This window comes from Phoenix dactylifera, chromosome 14 (assembly GCF_009389715.1).
Source record: "Phoenix dactylifera cultivar Barhee BC4 chromosome 14, palm_55x_up_171113_PBpolish2nd_filt_p, whole genome shotgun sequence".
Taxonomy (NCBI): Eukaryota; Viridiplantae; Streptophyta; class Magnoliopsida; order Arecales; family Arecaceae; genus Phoenix; species Phoenix dactylifera.
Genome location: NC_052405.1, coordinates 3,867,248 through 3,891,114, shown reverse-complemented (window position 1 = coordinate 3,891,114; position 23,867 = coordinate 3,867,248). Strand labels below are relative to the sequence as shown.

At 41.4% G+C, this 23,867-nt stretch overlaps 1 protein-coding gene across 3 annotated transcripts; it reads left to right on the top strand.

Annotated features, from left to right (window-relative positions):
• Positions 1-991: 991 nt before the first annotated feature.
• LOC103718319 lies at positions 992-23,070 on the top strand. Of its 3 annotated transcripts, XM_008807074.3 has the most exons (7): positions 992-1,270; positions 9,416-9,519; positions 10,930-11,043; positions 22,017-22,100; positions 22,242-22,420; positions 22,525-22,589; positions 22,698-23,070. In XM_008807074.3, the coding sequence occupies exons 1-5, from the start codon at positions 1,018-1,020 to the stop codon at positions 22,296-22,298; spliced, it is 612 nt and encodes a 203-aa protein (XP_008805296.1). In that variant the 5' UTR covers positions 992-1,017; the 3' UTR covers positions 22,299-22,420; positions 22,525-22,589; positions 22,698-23,070. The 3 variants fall into 3 exon arrangements, with proteins under 3 accessions (XP_008805296.1, XP_026664746.1, XP_008805295.1); XM_026808945.2 differs by lacking the exon at positions 22,525-22,589; XM_008807073.3 differs by having other exon boundaries at positions 22,525-23,055.
• Positions 23,071-23,867: the final 797 nt, after the last annotated feature.

Here is a 23,867-nt window from a genome sequence, read left to right as displayed (position 1 = left end):
TAATTCTAGTTCTATTTTCGCTTCTCTCTTTTTTTACCTTTTTTTTTTTTTTTTAAGAACCGAAAAAACTGAACAAGATATGTAGAAAAATTCTATAATATAAATTCAGTATGGCTAGCCACAAAGCTTGTCATTTAATTTACGGTGTTAGATAGCAAAGCATGCATCATTTGCCAGTAATTATGTAAAAGTGGGTGGACACTAGCATTATCAAAAAATGGACCTATGCGAAGTCTAGATAACCAAATTTGATAGGTAATATAACACATCAAAACTGCTTCAATTTTTTTTTTTTTTTTATCTTTACAGGATGTTTTCTATCTAACATGCTAAAAAAAGAATCAAGAAAAGTATTTAAAAAATTAGAAGAATCCTGAGATGGGGCTAATCTTAAAACTTAGGTTGCCAATCTACACTAAAATAGAACATGAGATATTCTCTCCTCAACCTCTGGGCATAAATCACAATGACTTAGCATAAGAAGGCCTATCTGATGTAGGAGTTAACGACATTGTCATTTTCTCCAATGTGTTTGGTTCGTAATTGAAAGTGGAATCGGACTTAGGAATAGAATATAAAATACTAAGGAAAAATAGGAATCAGGTTTTGTGGGATTGAAGTATTTTTATTTTTCTATGAAATTGGAATGAGAATGGGCCTCCCTCTTCAACTAAATGCCTAAGTAGAAATTATTCATTTCCATTTCTATTCTAGAGTTCAAATTTCTTCAACCAAACATGCTTGAAAAGTATTGAATGTACAAAAATTGAGGCAACAACAATTGAAATTCTAGAAAATCCAAAATTTTTTAAGGTGAGAAAGAAAATACAAGAAACCTCTATTCACAAATATTTTTTACAGAATTCCCACATCATGGGAAAAAAAAACGGAACACGAATCATGAAGTCCACTATGCATGCCCTCACGGTGTCGTAAACACCGTAGCAAATGCTAACCGCTATAAGTTCTCGGGAACAGAGATGGCTTGGGCCGAAACCCCGCAAAATTTTATCCGCGATGGCGTGTCGAACAGTCTTGCGCTCCTGCGTCCTCCTCTCGGAGCCACGGCCATGGTTCCCCTCCCTTTCCTCCTCCTCCTCCTCCTCTCCGCCTTCCCTCGTGCGACCGTCTAGGGTTAGGGTTTTCCACGGCGTTTCCCCTCTTCGATGCTCCCAAGGCGAGGCCCCCTCCCCCGCCTCTTCCTCTTCTTCTTCCTCGCCTCCGGACGATCAGGGACCGCCCCAGGAAGCCGTCCTCAAGGCCATCTCCGGTGAGCCCCCCAACCCCTTCTCCCCCAGCTCTAATGGAAGAATACGATACCTTTTATACGATTTAACTGTTATCCTGTAATCTTTTGTGCTTCATTACGTTTTCTTCTTCGTTGCGAAGGGATGCATTGGTTGGTAGGCAACTTTTAGCAAAAAAAATTGTTCTTTTTTTGTTTTTGAATCCACCGAACAAAATTTAGTTTGTGGAAGGGTAGGAACTTAGCTGATGCATTGCTATGAAAGAAAACAGTTCGTTGGATCAATGGGATGCATCGAATGGAAGGAAAATTATAGAAAGAAATTGTATCTTTATTGCATCTACAGGACATTTAATTTGTGGGAGTGTAGGGGACTAGCTGATGCGTGGCATGGAGGGAAACAGAATTAAAATGGTTGAAGTTAACAGTGGTTATTGGGGTTGTTTATATGATGGTAGATTTAGAGATGAATTTTGTCATAGTATGATTACCATCTGCACTGATATTGTTGTTAGGATGGAGATTGGATATGTTAAATTCTGGATCTGTATTGAGAATTCTTGTGAAGCAATCAGTTTGGATAATTTGGACACTAAGTTAGAAAAGACTTAACGATGGGCGATCAATATTTGACTACCTGGACTCATTTGGGATAGGCTTGTTCACTCGATGCATCATTTATGTGCAATCACTTCTCTTCATTTGAGTCATTTTTACCAAGGAAAGCCGTACCGGTCCGTACCGGCCGGTACGGGCCGGTACAAACCGGTCCGGTGCTTGACCGGTACCGGAGAGCGATGAAAACCGGTATATCCGGTTTTCATCTGTGTACCGGCCGGTACGGACCCGTACCGGCCGGTACGGGACTCGTACCGGCCGGTTCGCACCGGTACGGGTGGGTTTTTTTTTTTTTTTTACGAAACCACAGCTTCGCGCTGTGGTTTCAAAAACCACGCGCGGCGCGTGGTCAAAAACCACGCGCGGCGCGTGGTCAAAAACCACGCGCGGCGCGTGGTTTTAAGGGAGAAGTGGCCCGTGGGCCACTTCTTTCAATTTTTTTTTTTTTTTTTTGGGGGAACCACAGCGAGGCGCTGTGGTTCCCAAAACCACTGCGGCGCGTGGTTTCAAAAACCACGCGCCGCGCGTGGTTTTAAGAAGGAAGTGGCCAACCGGCCACTTCTTTCAAAGAAAAATAAAAAATAAAAAATTGCTGTGGCCGACAGGCCACAGCTTTCTCCCTTTTTTTAATGGGAAAAGGAGTGGCCTCGGCCACTCCTTCCCATTAAAAACCAAGAAAGTGGCCGACCGGCCACTTCTTTCCGTACCAATTTAACGATATTAAGCTGGAATTTTCTGTTAATCTGGGATTAACAGCACGATCTTAAGCCTCTCGTTCGGTTATAAAAACCGAACGAGGCTCACTTCTTTCCCAAACAATTTGAGGTTGAGACTTGAGAGGTTCTAGTTAAGGTGCGGAGACGGAAAGATTTGAGAGATAGCGAGGAGGAGGTCCTGCCCAAAAAATCCAGCGGAGACTATTTAAGGTGCGGTTTTTTTATCCTATATTATTTTATTAATTTTGTTAATAATTTACTTAAAAAAAATAGTTTATAAATTACTTAAATAATAAGATAATGCAAAAATTTACTTTATTAGCTTAATTTTTTGATAAGTTGTCCTTTTATGATAGAAATGGGTTCTATTTAAGGTGCGGAGACGGAAAGATTTGAGAGATAGCGAGGAGGAGGTCCTGCCCAAAAAATCCAGCGGAGACTATTTAAGGTGCGGTTTTTTTATCCTATATTATTTCATTAATTTTGCTAATAATTTACTTAAAAAAAATAGTTTATAAATTACTTAAATAATAAGATAATGCAAAAATTTACTTTATTAGCTTAATTTTTTGATAAGTTGTCCTTTTATGATAGAAATGGAGCCATCAAGAAAAACGAACCCTGCAAAGCGTGATATTGGCTGGTCTTATGGGCGAAGACTTGGAAGTGAGGGGCAACGACACCAGTTTCAATGCAAGTTTTGCGACAAGGTTTTCAAGGGAGGAGGGGTAACCAGGTTGAAGCAACACTTAGCCGGAAATTCCGGTGAGGTTGCTACGTGCCGAAATTGTCCTAACGAGATTCGTGTGCTGATGAGGCAGAATCTTGCTGAGGCCAAAGAAGCGAAGGAGATGGCTTCCAAGAAGAGGGCGGAGGTCGATTGCCAAGCGGCAGAGCCACCTTCCTATCACTCTAGGGAGCCAGAGGAGGTCGAGGATCTAGATGAGGAGGAGGCAGATATTCAGGCGGCCATGCATGCAAGCCTGGATGATCAGTGGCAGCAGGAGGAGGTGGCCAGGCATAGGGCTCGATTTGGGCCCTCTGCATACGAGTCGGGCGGCGGTTCTCGAAGCACTAGACAAGATCCAGAGTTCTTGAGGACAACTTCAGTAAGGGAGGGCGTCGGCAAAGAACGTGGCCGGATTGCATCTATGCTGGGTGGTTTTGGTAGCCGAAAGAAGTCATCTAGAGGAGTTGCAGAAGGAGCGACAATTCATGATGTAGATCCGCATGCTCTCCCCAGTAGAGATTCAAGGCAGCAGAGGGTAGACACAATGTGGATGAAGGATAAGAAGAAAACTATGTGGCGAGCTATTGGATCCTGGTTTCACTTCAGCCACATCCCAGCGAATGTGGCAGACAATACATACTACAGGTCTGCCATTGCCGCCATACAAGCTGCCGGTCCCGGTGTAGCTCCTCCAGGCCCGAAGGATATATACGGTGAGCTTCTTGACAACAATAAGGAGGAGCTGGAGAATTGGATTGACTCCTACAAGAGCAAGTGGCCCATATATGGACTAACCATCATGTGCGATGGTTGGACCGGTCCGACCAGGCGGAGCATCATCAACTTCCTGACATACTGTGATGCTAAGACCTTCTTCCACAAGTCGATTGATGCTTCGGCTTCTGTGCACAACACCTCGTACATGCTGAAACTTATGGAGGATGTGATTGATCTGGTAGGAGAGTAGAATGTCGTGCAGGTCGTCACTGATAATGGGCCGCAATATAAGGCTGCCGGGCAAGTCTTGATGGAGCGGCGGCCACATATTTTCTGGACCCCATGTGCTGCACATTGTATCGATCTTATGTTGATGGACATTGGAAAGATCCGTAGGGTGCAACAAACGGTGGAGACAGCTCAACGCATTACGAGGTATATTTATAACCATAACTGGGTTCTTTCATTGATGAGAAAGTATGCAGGGGGAGAGATTCTGAGACCAGGAGTCACACGGTTTGCTACCAACTTCATCGCACTTGATAGCATACTCGAGAAGAGAGGAGCCCTACGTCAGATGTTTGCCAGTCCGGAGTGGTATGATAGTAGATATTCTTATGCCGGCACTGAAGGGAGCAAGATAGAAGACTTGGTGACGAGACAGCCATTCTGGCAGCGGGCTACTACAATAGTCAAGGCTATCAAACCATTATATGAAGTGCTGCGGGCCGTAGATAGCGAGATCTACCCCCAGATGGGGTTTTTGTACACATGATGGTCAAGGCAAAGGATCAGATTATGGAGGCAGATCCAGCACATGGCCGGTCATACATCAACATCGTTGAGCAACGGTGGGGAGCGCAAATGGGTACGGAATTACATCTAGCAGGTAAACTAAGATATAATTATAGTGACAATTATAGTGATGGATATAATTATATAATTATGCTAAGATAGTCTCGTATATGTGCAGCATACTACCTAAACCCCCGGTTTCAGTACAGCATAGATGGAATTGGTATGGATGAAACACTTCTGGATGCTTTGCGTAATGTGATTTACAAGATGGAGGCAGATCCAGAAAAAGCGGCCCTATGTCTTGAAGAGGTAATTATGATTTAGTAATTACTAGCATGTGTAAGTATATCAGCATCTTCAATTATTAACATAGTTTTCTTATGCTTATTTTTCACAAAGCAAATTATTTAGAGAGGGCAGCTACAGTTTTGGCCAACGAGCGGCTGTCGTCAGCAAACACAATATGAATCCAGGTACGTGACACATCAGCAAAACATTCACCTGGTGTTACTTAGTTACTATTATGGAACTATCATATATGTAATCTTCATAAATATTTTTGCAGCTGAATGGTGGGTGCATTTTGGCGGATCCGCGAGAAATCTAAAGCGGATAGCTATCCGGATCCTCTCCCAAACAGTCTCCTCTAGTGGATGTGAGCGCAATTGGTCCACCTTCGCCCTTATCCACAGCAAACAAAGAAACCGTTTGACGCAAAAGCGCCTCAACGACCTTGTTTATGTGCATTACAATTTGCGGTTGAGGCTAAAGTGCATCCAGGAGGAAGTGGAGCTCAAGTATACAGATCCGATTTACGGGTCCTTCACCGCTGATGACGATGATCCACTACTCGGCTGGCTTGTAGGCCAGCAGCAGGAGCCCGAGCTTGACGAGCCAGGATCGCCTCCACGACCAGCTACCTTCATAGCCACCGAAGCTGGGGTCGATCCAGAGCAATGGGCTGAGCGCAATATTCCACGCACTCCCAGAGCTGATCAGCCGCAGGCACAGGGGAGCCAGACAGAGAGGGCCAGGAAAGAAAAACAAAGAATCCCAATGGAGAGTGTCGAGGAAGAGACTTGGACTAGTAGCGATGAAGGTTCTGGTGGTGATGGATCTTCTAGCCATGGAGGGAGCGGAGGACAGTATGGTACTCATGAGACACAGACGGATGGTGGTCTTTATTTCACCGGTGAGTCCCAATTTATGGGTGCTACACAGGATACGGACCACGGTCGACCACCTGATAGAGATCGTGAGGATATTATTGGATATAGAAGACGGGCTCCTCGAGGTCGTTCAGGAAGACAGGATACGACTGCAGATCCGAGGACATACGGATACGGATTCTATTATCCACAGCCTCAGCCTGACGAATACGGATATGGTGCATTGGATTTTGCTTCCGCCATATTTGGATGGGCCCCTACACAATCAGAGGACACCTCTCAGAGCCAGAGCGTGAGCGAGAGATCCGACAGTTCTTATAACCTGGCGCGTGTTCCTTCTGATTGGGTTGATTTGCCTCCTCCTGATTATACTTATGATCCAGATATCTACGAGAGCCATCGGCACTCGTCCCGATTTTAGATATCCTAGAGTACTTTAAATGTATGTAAATGATTGTATCTTAATTCGAAGATATTTTATGTGTATGATTTTATCATTTCGAACGGGAGGAAAACATAACATGCAATCATGCATCATATATGTTTCAAATTTCAACCCTAAATTTAAATATGAAAATATCAAAAATCATGAAAAAAGTAATAAAAAAACATCAATTTTCATTTAATTTAAGATCCAACAGAGACAACATTAAAAAAAAAAAAAAGTCTGGCTCGCGGAGCCCGGCCGGTACCGTACCGGTCCGGACCGGTACCATACCGGTCCGGCCGGCGACCGGTACGCCGGACCGGACCGGTACGGCGGACCTTGATTTTTACTCTATGTACTTCCAAAGGAAAACCACTCATAAAATTTCTATCGCACATGGAGGAGCGAAGTGAAATAAGATAACATTCTGGAGTTTTCATTACACTTGTTTGCAGCAAGTGATATACCTTGATAACCCTAATTTGCTATTAGCTTTATTTTTTTCCTTTCAATTTTTCTTTTTCTTTCTTTTATCCAGAATTCGGGGCATACTCTTCTTTTTTACTTGGGATGATCCTTATAATGGATATTTCTGCCAGTGCACAGCTCACTTTGATTTCTTATTTTCTTCATTTTGAGTTTTTCCATAAGTCTTCCTCTTCCACCACTTGTGATGTAGTAGATAAGCTGAGTGGATCAGAGTTGAGCGGTAGTCTATGCTTAGGCTGAGGTCCCTATATGAAAAGGGTAATTGAGCTCAAGTAAATCTTGATAGTGTTTTCATCAAGCTGGCTCTCTAATTGAACATTTACAAAACATTGATAAAGTCTATAACCTTAGACGATCAGTTGACACTTCCAGTATAGGCCATCTAAGCAAAGTAATTCCATATATAATAGATCTTTTCATATGATCTATGTGTCTTAGTAGGTGGGCTGATAAAGATCATTATGGAAACAATATCCTAGTAATCAAGGTCCGCCGTACCGGTACCGGTCGGCGTACCGGTGGCCGGCCGGACCGGTCCGGTCTGGTACGTACCGGCCGGTACCGGTACCGTACCGGCCGGTACGCGGTGGTTTCAAAAATCACAGCGCGCGGCGCTGTGGTTCTAAAAAAAAAATCGTACCGGTACGAACCGGCCGGTTCGCACCGGTACGAGGCCGGTACCGGCCGGTACGGGCTCCAAACCAGCCGGTACGGGCCCGAACCGGCCGATTCGGATAAAAAACCGGAAAATACCGGTTTTTTATCCGTTCCGGTACCGGTCTAGGACCGGACCGGTACGTACCGGCCGATACCGGCCGGTACGGGCCGGTACGGCATTCCATGCTAGTAATCAACATTTATCGTAAATACTAGGGAGCTGAAAAGATGGTGGGGCTTAGTGCAATAGTAATGCTGCTCCACTTGACCTGAGTGTCACGGGTTTGGATTACAGAAACAGCCTCTCTGTATGCAGGGGTGAGACTGCTGCATTGAACTCTCACTAGACCCTATAGTGGTGAAAGCCTCATGCACTTAGACACCTTTGTTTTTTTACTAGGAAGCTGAAATTTGCATATTGAATTAATGATGCATTGAGATTTTCACCCATAAATCTTGGCAAACTAGCGAATGAAAGACGAATGGCTCTTTTACAGAAGTTCATATGGGCCCATGCACCCAAGAGTAGCTCACGTTAAGTTCATCAGCCATAATAGATAACAGTGGAAAGAAAGGATATATACCAGCGAAAGTGTCCTCTGCTTTTGAGAGAGGATTTTGAGGTTTTTATTCTTAATAGTTTTGAGGAGATCATGCCAAAGTGTTTTCAATTTTTGCCCTTTTCTATAATAAACTAAATTTTGGATGATTACATGACTCCCAAAGAGGCTCTAAAATGCAACAATAAGTATCGTATAAATATTTTTTAAATTCTTTTAGCCCAGCGCAACTGTCTAATCATAAAATTTAAGAAAAAAGAGAGAGAAAAATCAATGTAACCTTATAATATGAACAAACAAACAGAATAAGCAACCCTTTCCCCCTTTTCATTTCTTTACAAAACATGATATAACAAAACACTCTCTCAAGCTGCCTGGGGTAGTATGTGTGTGTGTGTGTGAGAGAGAGAGAGAGATTATCAGAGAGAGAGAGAGAGAGAGAGGGAGACTTGTTGGCACTTGAGTGTGCTGCGTGAGACTGGACTAAACTGGATGTGATCATATGCAGAATAAGACCCTGTGACAGTCTAGTGTTCTTTTTTGTTTTCATACGAGAGGTCATTTGGCCATTGGCCATATTTGAGCTTTGATGGGCCTGGGAAGCTTTCTGGTTAGGCACTGCTGGGTGTTACAGCACAAGCAGCTAAGGGAGGCTATGGAGGCTTTCTCAAGGGCCCCCAGATGCACATATACTTGTCCAGATATTTCCACATTAATGCCTGTCGCATACATGCCCCATCCACACATATGCAATGTGCAATTGGCTCTGTTTGCCTGACTTGCTGATATAATCACTGCTTGTTCGGTATCCAGGCCTTCCTAAAAGTGAGGGGCATTGCTACCATTTGACTGGAAACTGCATTTTTTAGGTATATGTTTGAAATTATATGAAAATTTATGCTGACACAACCCCTGTGTATTTTGAAAGCAGCCCTCCCTCAGCAGGATCATCTCTACCATTATACCAAGAAGCACAGTTTTTAGTTAAAAAGAGGGAAGTTTTATGGAGACAAGCTGGTAGATAGTAAAACTGTGTGTAGTCATTATGTATATTATAATGCAAAGTGATACATAGAAGGGACGGTAATGGGTCTTGATGTACAATGCAAAAAATGGGACATGGATGACTGGAAATATGAAAAGTTCATAGTATGCAGGCTACTGTAAATGTCATTTGTGTTAGGCCTGATCAATTTGCTGATATTATTAGTTTAAAATATTTACAAATATCTTTCTTAAAGTTGTTATATATTGTTTCTGTTCTAACTCTTTTTGGCATTGTATCCAGAATTATCTAAGTCAGAAGGAAGGGTTGCACAAACCACCAATGTTGTCATTGGTGGTACAGTGACAGATGATACTACTAACGAATGGCTTGTTCTAGATCAAAAGGTATGGTTGTTTGTTTCTCTTTCTGTGGTTTGCATCTGAATGCTTATGCATGTTGGTGGATTTTGCGCACATGCATTGTTGATCATGCTCCGGTCTTTGTGTCTACATGCAAGCCTTCATGAATTGGACTAGAATGTACTTGTTGTGTCCCACTAGTAAAATTGAAAACCCTAAACTCAGCCACTTTGTAGACGTGTATCTTGTGCTGCCCCTGGCCTAGTTGTTGCTATCCATAGAGTTTTGTTTCCATGCTGTCCAATCCAGATTCTTTTCTTTTGTTTGAAAAATGTCTTATTTTAACTGGAAATTTAGCTGGTCTTGGCATGTCACATGAATCTCATCCTTTGAACCCATCTCTCTCTCTCTCTCTCTCTCTCTCTCTCTCTCTCTCTCATGTTGGCTTATGCATGTGTTCACACATGTGCCACACCTAAATTGGGCCAGACTTATATGTGCATATAAATGCACAGATAACAACTTTGTTGAATGGTGGCCAAGTAGCACTGGCTAGCAGGCATGGTGGTTGACAACATATAAAGATGATTCCTTTAGGTTGTCCTATGTCAATTATCATAGGGTGCAATTTGCCTTGGTAAAATTAGCATATGTTGTGACATAGTTCTCAATTTATATGTCAAATTCATTGAAACATAAGCTTGATCTATTAGGATTTGCAATATATTAGCAATAGGCCCGAGATATGAGAGCAAGCCTTGATGCAATGGTAAGGTTGCTCCATTGTGACCCTAGTGTCATGGGTTTGAATCATGGAAACAACCTCTTCATATATGAGAGCAAGGTTGCATGCATCTGACTCTCACTAGATCTTGCCAGGAGCCTCATGCACTAGGATGCTCTTTTAACAATTGGCCTTTGCCAGACCAGTATCTGTTATTGTGGCTAGGTTAAGCTCTTCCATCATTGGCTCAGTTAGACAACTTGATTAATGATTTACTTGGAGCAGACAATCGGGTTAACTATCTTCATTTCTGAAACTTCTAGTGGTTTACATTACCAACTTATTGTGATCTGTTAATTTGTTTGGGTACAAAAATGTTAATCCCTATATTCATACTTGATTGCAAAACCTGCATAATTTGACTTGGGAAACTAGTTTTTTTTTTTTCTACTCCTGTATAGAACAACTGAACTGGTGCTAATTTGATATTTAGTAATGAGGCACTGAGTTGATTGTGCTCTGAAGATTCATCTACTCCTATAGTGAACTTGTCTATCTAAGGAAATAGAATACTTTTTGGATAAAATTGAGAACTTTTTAGATATGCACCACTGAAGATTAGGAGTTGGTATGCAGACTAACAAGAATAAGCAATCTAGTTTGCACCTCGATTTTCTCTATGTCAAGAGCCAACATTGTTAACCTGTTCATTGGTACTGTTGATTTTACAGGTCAACTCATATCCCATGACTAGAGGGTTCACTGCAATAGGAACTGGAGGTGATGATTTTGTCCAAGCGATGGTTGTTGCTGTTGAATCTGTACTTCAGAAACCAATTCCCAAGGTTTGTGCAGAGAACAGGTTTAATTCCGAAAAAACTGGTTTGTTTTGATAGTACTCACAAAGAAGTTGAAAAATATAAAGTTGCATGCGAACTTTCATTAGCTTCACATATTTTATGCAAAGCTAAGACTTTGTAGTGTTGTAATCACCGAAACACTAAGCTCATCATTCTTTTGGTATGCTTTATTAAGGCAGTTTTTATGAATAAACCAAGGTTGAAAGGTGTCTAGGCAATCCTAGCAAGCGGGAATCCCTGAATGTTTAGATGGTGCTTAGATTGGTGAGCAGTGACTTAGGCTGTTGAAGAAGTAAATTAAGAAAAGGAGGAAGAATGAGAAGAAGCGGAGGAAGAAAGAGTATGAGGTAAAGAGAAAAGAAATCATAAAATAGGAAAAGGAGGAAGAAACAGTTGGTGGGATGAGGGCAGACAAGCAGAGAAGGTAGATGGTTGGGCTCTCTGTCGTAAGGTCCTAGCTGGTTGGATGATGGGGGAATTTAAGATGTTACATACATACACACACACACACACACTCACCCACTTTATTGAAGGCTTTCACTGGATAAAGAGGAGGCATGGGAGATTTGGATGAGGAAATGAATTTGCAATGTTCTATGTAAAATTAAAAAAGAAATTTCAAGATGAATATGCAACTTGTCAAGGAGGTGAGGAAGGAGAATCAAGATTTTAGCCCCTTCTTTCCCCAAATAAAACATTATACTTTACCAATAAGGCTTGTGAGACTCCTATAAGAAACCATAAAAGGATTCAAGGAAGTTTGCTAAAATGTTCTAGAAAATGCTCTAGTTGATGATGATCTACCCTAGGACCTGAGATACAATGGTGCATAATAATTAGTGATGCAAGATAATGAACAAAATGAACAACAATCAATTAAATTTTATGTAAATGAATGCAATTACAAAATAAAGATAAGAGAGAGAAAAGAATGGCGCCCTTCTATTTATTTATATTGGTGCTTCATCTTTTAGTCATCTCCATGCTCGTTCCAGGCTTCCTTCCTTCTTCCCAATGTACTTGATCTTAGTAATGATGATAAAGATGGGAGATGGTTGATGGTGATCTATGAGTTGGTAGAAGAAGCCTTAGAGCAAGGATTGAGGACCCAGTGATCCCAGTGATACCATAATGGATGGAGAGAGACCTGGTCATAGGATACATTCAGGGCCCAGGGTGTATCTGGACCTGGTTGTCTTGGTTCATCTTGGTTTTCGACACGTGGATGGCTTGGCATCATGGGACACCCATTTTAAATTTATATTTGTTTACTATTTTCCTCTTCATTCTTGTTTTTAATGATTACTTTGGTCCGTCCCAATCTATGCCACTATTGTCTTGGTACTGTACATTTCTCGTCCCAGATCAGGATGAGCTCCAGTACCTGGGATTTAAACCCTTGCCTTAGCGTTAGATATACATAGATAGGATGCAAAATTAGGAAGAGATAATGCTTGGATTGAGAAGACTCCAGGGAAGGTTTGAGAAGATAAAATTTTCATTTAACACTCTCTTGATATCAGTTTCCTGCTTCAGATGAGTGGATAACCATTGACAATGCCCTTTCGCCCTTTGACAAGGCGCCCATAATTTCACAATTATCTATACCTGTTACAGAAATTGACTCTAAATGCAAACTTTAAAGTCTGTTATCCATTAAATCATTAACGAACTTGAAGGCTAAGCAGTCTCTAGAATTGATTTTGGAAGTTGGTCATGCTGCTGGTAGCCGTATATGACAGGAGTGTATTATCTATGGTCCCGTAGCTCGCTGTTTCCTAGAAGCAGGGACCGCTATTCAAACCCATTCCCAGACTTTGCTTCTGCTGTTGCTCACAAGCCACTTTGAACTGCAAGCAGTATAAGACTTATATTCTGATTTCGTCCCTGCTCCCAATATTGTTCCTGATTTTCTTTCGATGCTAGCATGATTTTTCTCCTCAGTTCACTGCAACACATCATGTCTTGTCAACTAGTTCACTGCAAGCAGCATTGCTTTCCTTTTTTTTTTTGCGACTTGGCATTGTAATTGGGTCTTACTGGTGTTATATAATTTCTTTTTCATGGTGATTGATTAAATTTATGATTAATTTGCTAATATATGAACTGCTCAGTCATTACATGCAAGTGTTACATGATAGGCATCTACTTGGTTCTTTGCTTGCATGGATCCCTTGCATCTGAATTAAAGAATCACTGATATTTTTCTGCTGTGAGTTTCATTATGTATAGAAGCTGTTATGTTGGCTTATTGGCCTTCCCATATGTACCTGTTGCTATATTTCATTGTTTGACCAGTTGTTGTCTTGGTTTTTTTGTCTCTTTTCATCTTTTTATTTACTTTTGATCAGGGTCTGCTGTGCCGGAAACGAGGCCCAGACCGGTTGCTCGGTGGCATGGAACGGTATGCTCTCGCACCATTTCGTGCCGACCCCGTAGCAACATAGTAGAGGAGGCGGGGGAGAGGGCGAACGGGAGAGAGAAAAATAGAGAGAGAAGGGGGAGAGGGAGGGAGAGAGAAGGAGAGTGGTGGAGGCCGGCGGAGGGCCGGTGGAGACCGGTGACCCGAGCGGAGGAGGCGGAGGAGGGCTCCGCGGCCAGGTCCCCTGGTTTGTCGACTTCACTTAAAAGTAACTAATTTAAAAAGGGGCCGAACCACTGTTTCGAACGAAACAGGGGACTTGGCCATGGAGCCCGGAGGAGCCTCCTCCGCTCGGCTCGCCCACCTCCACTGGCCCTCCGCCAGCCGAACTCCACCTCCCTCTCTTCCTTCCTCTCCCTCTCGCTTCCTCCCCTGCTCGCTCGCTTTTTTCCTCTCTTTCCTTCTCCTTCTCTCCCTCCGGCGACGGATTTCATTTCCATTGCCAGAACCATTCCGGTGCCGCTGGGACGGCTTAGTACGTCTAGAATCTTTCGTTTCGAGATGGTTCCGCCGACCCTATTTTTGATTTTTTTTTTTTTGCAATTGTTTTATGAATAAAGTAGATTCAAAGCACTAAACTCAATGAACTCATTCTGCAAAGGCTCCACTCTCTATTTGTCTGTATTATCATTCTGAAAATTCCTGTGAATAAGATTAATGTAGATGGGAACTAATTAGCATGAAATGCCCAAGAAGATCCAATGTATTGGAGAATATGTACAACAATTGATCTTGGATCTCGAATTGATAAGGAATAAATTGCATTTTAGAAGATCATACAAGGCCAATTAGTAACTTTGGACCTTTTCTATAAGTTGGAGTCTTGGGGATTAATAACTTTTGCTTTATGTATAAATTGATGACCTTTCAACCTCTTATGAGGTAGAGATAGGAACCAAGCATGAAAACTGGAACTTGGACCCTTTTCTATAAGTCGGAGTCTTGGGGATTAATAACTTTTGCTTTATGTATAAATTGATGACCTTTCAACCTCTTATGAGGTAGAGATAGGAATCAAGCATGAAAACTGGAACTTGGACATCTTTGTTGGTGACTTTTTGTTGAACATATTTGCAAAAATGTGACTCAGGGTTGTTCATTTATGACAACATTTTTTTTCCTGGCACCTGAAGCTACTCTAGCGTTGGTAATGATATCCTGATTTTTTTTCCTGCCTGTCCAAATAAGTCAATGGATTGGCTGTTATATGGAGTTTATTATATTTCTTTATAATTTCTTTTTCTCTCTGAACTTATCCAACATGCTAGCTCTCAACTTCTGGGCATTATTATTGTTATTCATGATACTCATTGTCACGACCCCCGCCCCATTCCCGGCGGGCCGCCGCGACGGTCCTAGGGTGCGGGTAGGCATAAGGCCACCAGCCACCGCGTAGAACCCTACTACCTATCAATCATCAATAAATCTTGAAAAATTTGGCATGATGCATGCACAAAATGATCACTTTTCCTATAGTGACCTGTCAGGATTATCTCAATACATACAACACACTACCTGTCAGAGCAGTAATCACATAATCTGTCACATAATGAACCTGAACAATATATATCAATACATCATCTCAGGCATATAACTCATCTGTATAAAAATCTGGTTCCCATTCCATCCATGGTCAAACCCATATCCACAACAGGATCTATGACTGTAACTATACACTATATACAACAGAAGGTTTATAATACACCAAAAGGGTATAAACCTCTATCTACATTGTACTATACTATACTATGGAGCGGCACAGTAAGCAGACAATCTCTAACCCTGCTCCTCTCTATACAATACCTGCCCTGCAATCAAAAACACCAAACTGGGGAGTGAGTATATGAATACTCAGTGAGTGGAGTAGAGAGTACTATGCACATGAGACGAGATATAATCATGGCTCGAGGTAAAATCTCAAGATCAATAACAAGATGAACATGAACTCAACATAAAGAATATGGAGTAAATCATCAATATCACCACAATCAATATCAACTCATCTGAAGCATATATGGAATAATCAAGTCAACATATATGCTACTCATGAATATGTTCAACAGGTCATAGTACTGAATCATATAAATCAGGTGTCAATAGGCTGAATCATCAACAAGACAGCTATCGGGAGGTGGGTTTTACGCCCCAGGCGAACCAGCAACAACTCCCTACTACCATATGCATACATCGAATATGACACCACACCAATATGTAAATCATCACTAGACAGCTGTCGGAAGGTGGGTTTTACGCCCCAGGCGAACCAGCAACAACTCCCTACTGTCACATGCATATGCAGGATAAGACACCATACCGATAACATAAATGCTAGACAGCTATCGGGAGGTGGGTTTTACGCCCCAGGCGAACCAGCAACAACTCCTTACTGTCACATGCATATGCAGGATAAGACACCACACTGATCATATAAATGCTGGCCAGTATCCAGAACAGAAATCCATCTCACATCTACATACTAAACGGCACCTCGCGGGAATTCTACATCCGCGGAAAGCCATACTGCACCTCGCGGGGTCTTACTATGCCCGGCGGCAAGCAGAATATAAGTCGTAGGACCGGCCGATCCTACGCCTAGGGCCGTGTCCCCCCCTAGGAAGGGACTGGGCTCCGCCCACCCAGAAGGCTACTATGTGCACAAAGGCCGATGTTCAACCCCATCGACTATAGGTGTCCTGCAGATACTGTCAAGCCATGCATGAATGCCATAATGCACCCTCCCAATACTCTACTAAAAAGGAGCATAATTAAGACTACCACTCACTCGACTCCGACCCAATCATAAACTAACATCAGGGTTGGGAGTGAGGGGTCAAGGGTGTGCAATGCAACTCAATATACCACTGAAATGGGCTCTACAAATTTTTGAAATAGAGGAAATGAAATCAATTTACAAAAGAAGTCATTTCACAATTCAGAATCAATTTGATTACTCATCAACCCCTCGTAATTCCTCTCAATGTTCCCTCACATGCATGTACAGAATAATCAAGCATGGAGAATCAAGATTATAGAGGAATCTACTACAATATCAATCAATATGCTCAAGTGGAATCAATTCACACTTGGCGACATTCATGAAAATGAATTAAGGATGCTCATAGTGCAAAGTACATGACTCCCACTCACAAGTCTTTGAAATAGATGAAATGAAATCACTTTACAAAAGATGTCATTTCCCAATTCAGATCCATCGTAATTCCTCTCAATGTTCCCTCAAATGCATGTACAGAATAATCAAGCATGGAGAATCAAGATTATAGAGGAATCTACTACAACAATTAATCAATAGGCTCAGGTGGAATCAAGTCACACTTGGCAACATTCATGAAAATGAATAAGGAATGCTCATGGTGCAAAGTACATGACTCCCACTCACCTGTCAATCCGGCACGGCCTTGATACGCCTCTAGAATTTTACAGTAGGCAGCAGGGGACTTCTTCCTCTTGTTCCCTAGCTTCTTGCCCAACTGTGACATGCATTTACAATACATTTAGTCTTGTATCAAGGGCTATAATCTACGTGCCAATTATAATATAGGGAACTTTAATTGATTCAACTCCCCCGTTCCCTAAATCTTTTCTTTTCTTTCTCTTTTTCTTTTTCTATTAATTAACTCATCATTTATGTGTATTAGGGACTCCCTTGCACGAGTACAAGGTCTCCCTTAGCCTAATCTAGGCTTAATACCCTATTATGGCATGAAATCCCTTATTTTCCACCCGGATGAACAGTAACCCAAACTGACAGTGGGTTACTTCATCCCGGTTTTGATCCACTTTCAGGACTCCAAATTTGATGAAATTTTTACCTAACATTCTACACTCACAGAGGATTCCAAAGAGATAACATGCATCATCATCGGAGGCCGTTTGACCCCCTAAATAATTTGCCGAAGTTGGGACTTCGACACAGTTTTTCCGTAGTGCCGGAAAAATTTGTCAAAATCCGATTCTTCTTCTTTTAACCACCTCTACAACCCTTATCCGACCCCTCTAGACTATATCCACCCTTTGTATAGCCTAATGTCATCAAAAGACTAGATAGGGATGGATATTTACCTTTTTCTTTTTGGAAATCGAGGTCCTTGCGTAGAGGGGAAGGAGATCTACGTTTTTTCCTTCAGCTGGAAGTGCAACCGGGATCCCTTTCCTCCTTGAATCCCCTTCCTCTTCTTCTTTCTTCTTCTTCTTCTTCTCTTTTTCTTTCTTTCTTTCCTCTGTTTCACGCCTGAGAACCCCCTCCCTCTTTCTCTCGGTTTCACCAGCTCAAACCCTCCAATTAAATCACATCAAAACACTATTCACCCTTTGTTTAATATTATTAAATTCCCATTTTGCCCCTAACACTTCAACATATCTACCGTTATGCCATTAACTTTTGATTCCTTCCAATTTTACCCTTACCACTTCAATGCATCTACAACTATGCCATTATCTTTTGATTCTTTCCTATTTTACCCCTTATATTAATTTTAAAGGACTATTCTATCCCTTTTTAAAAAAAAATTTTGGGGTTGTTACATCCTCCCCCCCTTATATTAAATTCGTCCTCGAATTTAAAAGGGTAAATTACCTGATTACTCAAAGGGGTGACTGTATCTGCTCTTGCATCAGAACAGGGCAGTCTCCGTATCATCTTTTCAGTCTCCTCCAGAAATCTCTGAGGATCTTCACCTTCTTCCCCCTTAAACTCCGGGGTTCTGAGCCTCAGAAATTCCTGTACAGTAATCCCCTCATCATCTAGAGCTCGCCTGGCCAAACTTCTTGGCACACGTACAGGAGGTGAGATGGATACTACTGACGGGGCAGGAGGTTTCCCCCGAGCAATCTGCTCTCTCAGAGCCTGATTCTTCGTCAGTAACTGTTCCATCAATGCATCTCTATTTCCTACCTCCCCTTGATCATCAACTCTCCGCCTGTCTGCAGGAGGAGATTTTTCTCTTTGGGGCTCGATATGTGTGGAACCCGCATCCAATGCTATATCTGGCTCCATCCTCCTTCCAGGACGAGCAGATCCTCTCCTTGGAGGTATTCTTTATATCTTTCTAAAAAAGTCAAAAAGAGAGGATGGTCGTTACACACTGAGTCATGATATATTTTACTGAGTTGTAAATGACTCATAAAATAACATACAGAAAAATCCTATGCTCCATAGTATAATCCTATACTTAATCCTGACTCATCCTATTGCTCTGACAGGACTCTTCTTAACCTTTGCTCTGATACCAAGCTTTGTCACGACCCCCGCCCCATTCCCGGCGGGCCGCCGCGACGGTCCTAGGGTGCGGGTAGGCATAAGGCCACCAGCCACCGCGTAGAACCCTACTACCTATCAATCATCAATAAATCTTGAAAAATTTGGCATGATGCATGCACAAAATGATCACTTTTCCTATAGTGACCTGTCAGGATTATCTCAATACATACAACACACTACCTATCAGAGCAGTAATCACATAATCTGTCACATAATGAACCTGAACAATATATATCAATACATCATCTCAGGCATATAACTCATCTGTATAAAAATCTGGTTCCCATTCCATCCATGGTCAAACCCATATCCACAACAGGATCTATGACTGTAACTATACACTATATACAACAGAAGGTTTATAATACACCAAAAGGGTATAAACCTCTATCTACATTGTACTATACTATACTATGGAGCGGCACAGTAAGCAGACAATCTCTAACCCTGCTCCTCTCTATACAATACCTGCCCTGCAATCAAAAACACCAAACTGGGGAGTGAGTATATGAATACTCAGTGAGTGGAGTAGAGAGTACTATGCACATGAGACGAGATATAATCATGGCTCGAGGTAAAATCTCAAGATCAATAACAAGATGAACATGAACTCAACATAAAGAATATGGAGTAAATCATCAATATCACCACAATCAATATCAACTCATCTGAAGCATATATGGAATAATCAAGTCAACATATATGCTACTCATGAATATGTTCAACAGGTCATAGTACTGAATTATATAAATCAGGTGTCAATAGGCTGAATCATCAACAAGACAGCTATCGGGAGGTGGGTTTTACGCCCCAGGCGAACCAGCAACAACTCCCTACTACCATATGCATACATCGAATATGACACCACACCAATATGTAAATCATCACTAGACAGCTGTCGGAAGGTGGGTTTTACGCCCCAGGCGAACCAGCAACAACTCCCTACTGTCACATGCATATGCAGGATAAGACACCATACCGATAACATAAATGCTAGACAGCTATCGGGAGGTGGGTTTTACGCCCCAGGCGAACCAGCAACAACTCCCTACTGTCACATGCATATGCAGGATAAGACACCACACTGATCATATAAATGCTGGCCAGTATCCAGAACAGAAATCCATCTCACATCTACATACTAAACGGCACCTCGCGGGAATTCTACATCCGCGGAAAGCCATACTGCACCTCGCGGGGTCTTACTATGCCCGGCGGCAAGCAGAATATAAGTCGTAGGACCGGCCGATCCTACGCCTAGGGCCGTGTCCCCCCTAGGAAGGGACTGGGCTCCGCCCACCCAGAAGGCTACTATGTGCACAAAGGCCGATGTTCAACCCCATCGACTATAGGTGTCCTGCAGATACTGTCAAGCCATGCATGAATGCCATAATGCACCCTCCCAATACTCTACTAAAAAGGAGCATAATTAAGACTACCACTCACTCGACTCCGACCCAATCATAAACTAACATCAGGGTTGGGAGTGAGGGGTCAAGGGTGTGCAATGCAACTCAATATACCACTGAAATGGGCTCTACAAATTTTTGAAATAGAGGAAATGAAATCAATTTACAAAAGAAGTCATTTCACAATTCAGAATCAATTTGATTACTCATCAACCCCTCGTAATTCCTCTCAATGTTCCCTCACATGCATGTACAGAATAATCAAGCATGGAGAATCAAGATTATAGAGGAATCTACTACAATATCAATCAATATGCTCAAGTGGAATCAATTCACACTTGGCGACATTCATGAAAATGAATTAAGGATGCTCATAGTGCAAAGTACATGACTCCCACTCACAAGTCTTTGAAATAGATGAAATGAAATCACTTTACAAAAGATGTCATTTCCCAATTCAGATCCATCGTAATTCCTCTCAATGTTCCCTCAAATGCATGTACAGAATAATCAAGCATGGAGAATCAAGATTATAGAGGAATCTACTACAACAATTAATCAATAGGCTCAGGTGGAATCAAGTCACACTTGGCAACATTCATGAAAATGAATAAGGAATGCTCATGGTGCAAAGTACATGACTCCCACTCACCTGTCAATCCGGCACGGCCTCGATACGCCTCTAGAATTTTACAGTAGGCAGCAGGGGACTTCTTCCTCTTGTTCCCTAGCTTCTTGCCCAACTGTGACATGCATTTACAATACATTTAGTCTTGTATCAAGGGCTATAATCTACGTGCCAATTATAATATAGGGAACTTTAATTGATTCAACTCCCCCGTTCCCTAAATCTTTTCTTTTCTTTCTCTTTTTCTTTTTCTATTAATTAACTCATCATTTATGTGTATTAGGGACTCCCTTGCACGAGTACAAGGTCTCCCTTAGCCTAATCTAGGCTTAATACCCTATTATGGCATGAAATCCCTTATTTTCCACCCGGATGAACAGTAACCCAAACTGACAGTGGGTTACTTCATCCCGGTTTTGATCCACTTTCAGGACTCCAAATTTGATGAAATTTTTACCTAACATTCTACACTCACAGAGGATTCCAAAGAGATAACATGCATCATCATCGGAGGCCGTTTGACCCCCTAAATAATTTGCCGAAGTTGGGACTTCGACACAGTTTTTCCGTAGTGCCGGAAAAATTTGTCAAAATCCGATTCTTCTTCTTTTAACCACCTCTACAACCCTTATCCGACCCCTCTAGACTATATCCACCCTTTGTATAGCCTAATGTCATCAAAAGACTAGATAGGGATGGATATTTACCTTTTTCTTTTTGGAAATCGAGGTCCTTGCGTAGAGGGGAAGGAGATCTACGTTTTTTCCTTCAGCTGGAAGTGCAACCGGGATCCCTTTCCTCCTTGAATCCCCTTCCTCTTCTTCTTTCTTCTTCTTCTTCTTCTCTTTTTCTTTCTTTCTTTCCTCTGTTTCACGCCTGAGAACCCCCTCCCTCTTTCTCTCGGTTTCACCAGCTCAAACCCTCCAATTAAATCACATCAAAACACTATTCACCCTTTGTTTAATATTATTAAATTCCCATTTTGCCCCTAACACTTCAACATATCTACCGTTATGCCATTAACTTTTGATTCCTTCCAATTTTACCCTTACCACTTCAATGCATCTACAACTATGCCATTATCTTTTGATTCTTTCCTATTTTACCCCTTATATTAATTTTAAAGGACTATTCTATCCCTTTTTAAAAAAAAATTTTGGGGTTGTTACACTCATGTTCCTCAGTTACAAACCTAACCATATTTTATTGGTTGCTGAACAGGGTCATGTGACTCAGAAACTGTCTTCGAGGGGCAAGTACGTGTCTGTAAACATTGGACCTATTCATGTTGTCTCCAGTGAGCAGGTATCCTCCCTTCTTCTTTCATGCAGATCTTAGGTTGTATGCTTTGCTTTTATTTGGATTCATAATATTTTGTTTGCTGGTTATGATTTTTGATGAGAGGTGCATGGTCTGTTGATCCATAACTCTATTTGGTCTTTCCAGGTCCAAGCTGTATACAATGCCATGAGGAGGGATGACAGAATGAAGTATTTTTTGTAGTCTAAATTCCCATGTTTACCGATAAAACAGTCCACATGGTTTGGCATTGTTGCATTGCTGTAGCTCCATTCTCTAGCTTTGGTGATCTATGGCAATCTGTCATTTGGGCAAGGAGGTCTCAGGTACTGGTACATCAGACATTGTTTTTTGGTGTTTGGTACGTAAATTCTAGCTGCAATAATTTCCCTTGAAGCTTCTCTTGTAACAATTTCTTGTTTTGTGGCAGGTTTGATTTGGTAGCTGTAGCTCATTCTCTTTTTGAGTTCATTTCTTATCTGAAGAATCAAGAAGGTGAAATGTATTAAAATCCTGTTGATTCTAGATAAACCTGCAGACTCATACCTCCTGGAAAAATATCAAGAGACTCTGATTAGTTGGTGTAACAATTTTTTTTTTCAGTTACCTGGTGTATGAGGCTTCCGCCACTATGTGGTCTGGGAATTTTACGCAACATTAGTATTGCTGATACTCTGAGACTTGTATTTTTGCTGCATTGTAATGTTGGCTGAAAGAATCTAGCATCTAATGGGTGTCTCAACCGATCTTGTCGTACAAAGCATACTTCTGCTTTGAGTTAATGAGTTGACCTGATCTCAGATCTCCCAATAAAGGGGATATTATGCTAACAAAGTAAATGAGTTATCTATTTGTTAGTTTGGAAACTTATGTTGAAACTGTATCTGTACCAGCCTGGGTTATCTATGTGTAAGACAGGATTTATACAGCTATGCTTGATAATGGATATATTATATGCCAATATGCAGCAAATTAACTTGCGTTTATGGTCTGGGTCCCTATGGGCATGAATTGGACCTGGTCTCCGACTCAGTCAGAATAGCCGAGAAGTTCGATGAGGGAATATTCCTTCTATAATTACTTATTCTGATCTTCCCAAGTAGCAAGTCAGCATGGTACTTGGCAATCCAAGTAAGATGTCCCATGGAATAGTCATAAGCCTGGTGTTTGAGAACAATTTTCAAGTTGACATAAAGATTCAGAATTTAAGAAAATATTTGCAAAATGTTCGCCAAAGATTTGGATTATTAAGTGTAGGAAAATACAAAACTAATGAAATGTGGTATATACTCATTTGTGTAAAACAAGGATAGAAGAGGTGGGAACAAAAATAAACAAAAAAGTTGTAGCTTGAAGCATGGCAAAAGGTCAACAATAATAACATAAAAAGTTAAAACAAATAACTATTTTATAGCTTACACATGTATTTGTTCACACATGCCATAGTCCTACTAACAATTGATAAATAACCGTAATTATTCTATGTTAACTCATTGGCATTGCATGTGAAAAGAAGTATTAATAACTGTAATTATTTTATGTTAACGATATAAATTGATAAATATACTTTAATTTCTGAGAGGCATAATACTTTTTATTTGTTCTTATCAAATGTATTTATTAAAATATATGATTAATCATAAAGGTGGGTAAAATGGATTTCATAGAATTCATAGATAGACGGCTCAGATAATTTCCAGTATAACATTTGAGATTGTAATCTATCTTGCTAGTTAAAAGCTTCTACTTTCCAGCCCAAGCTATGCCCTGTTT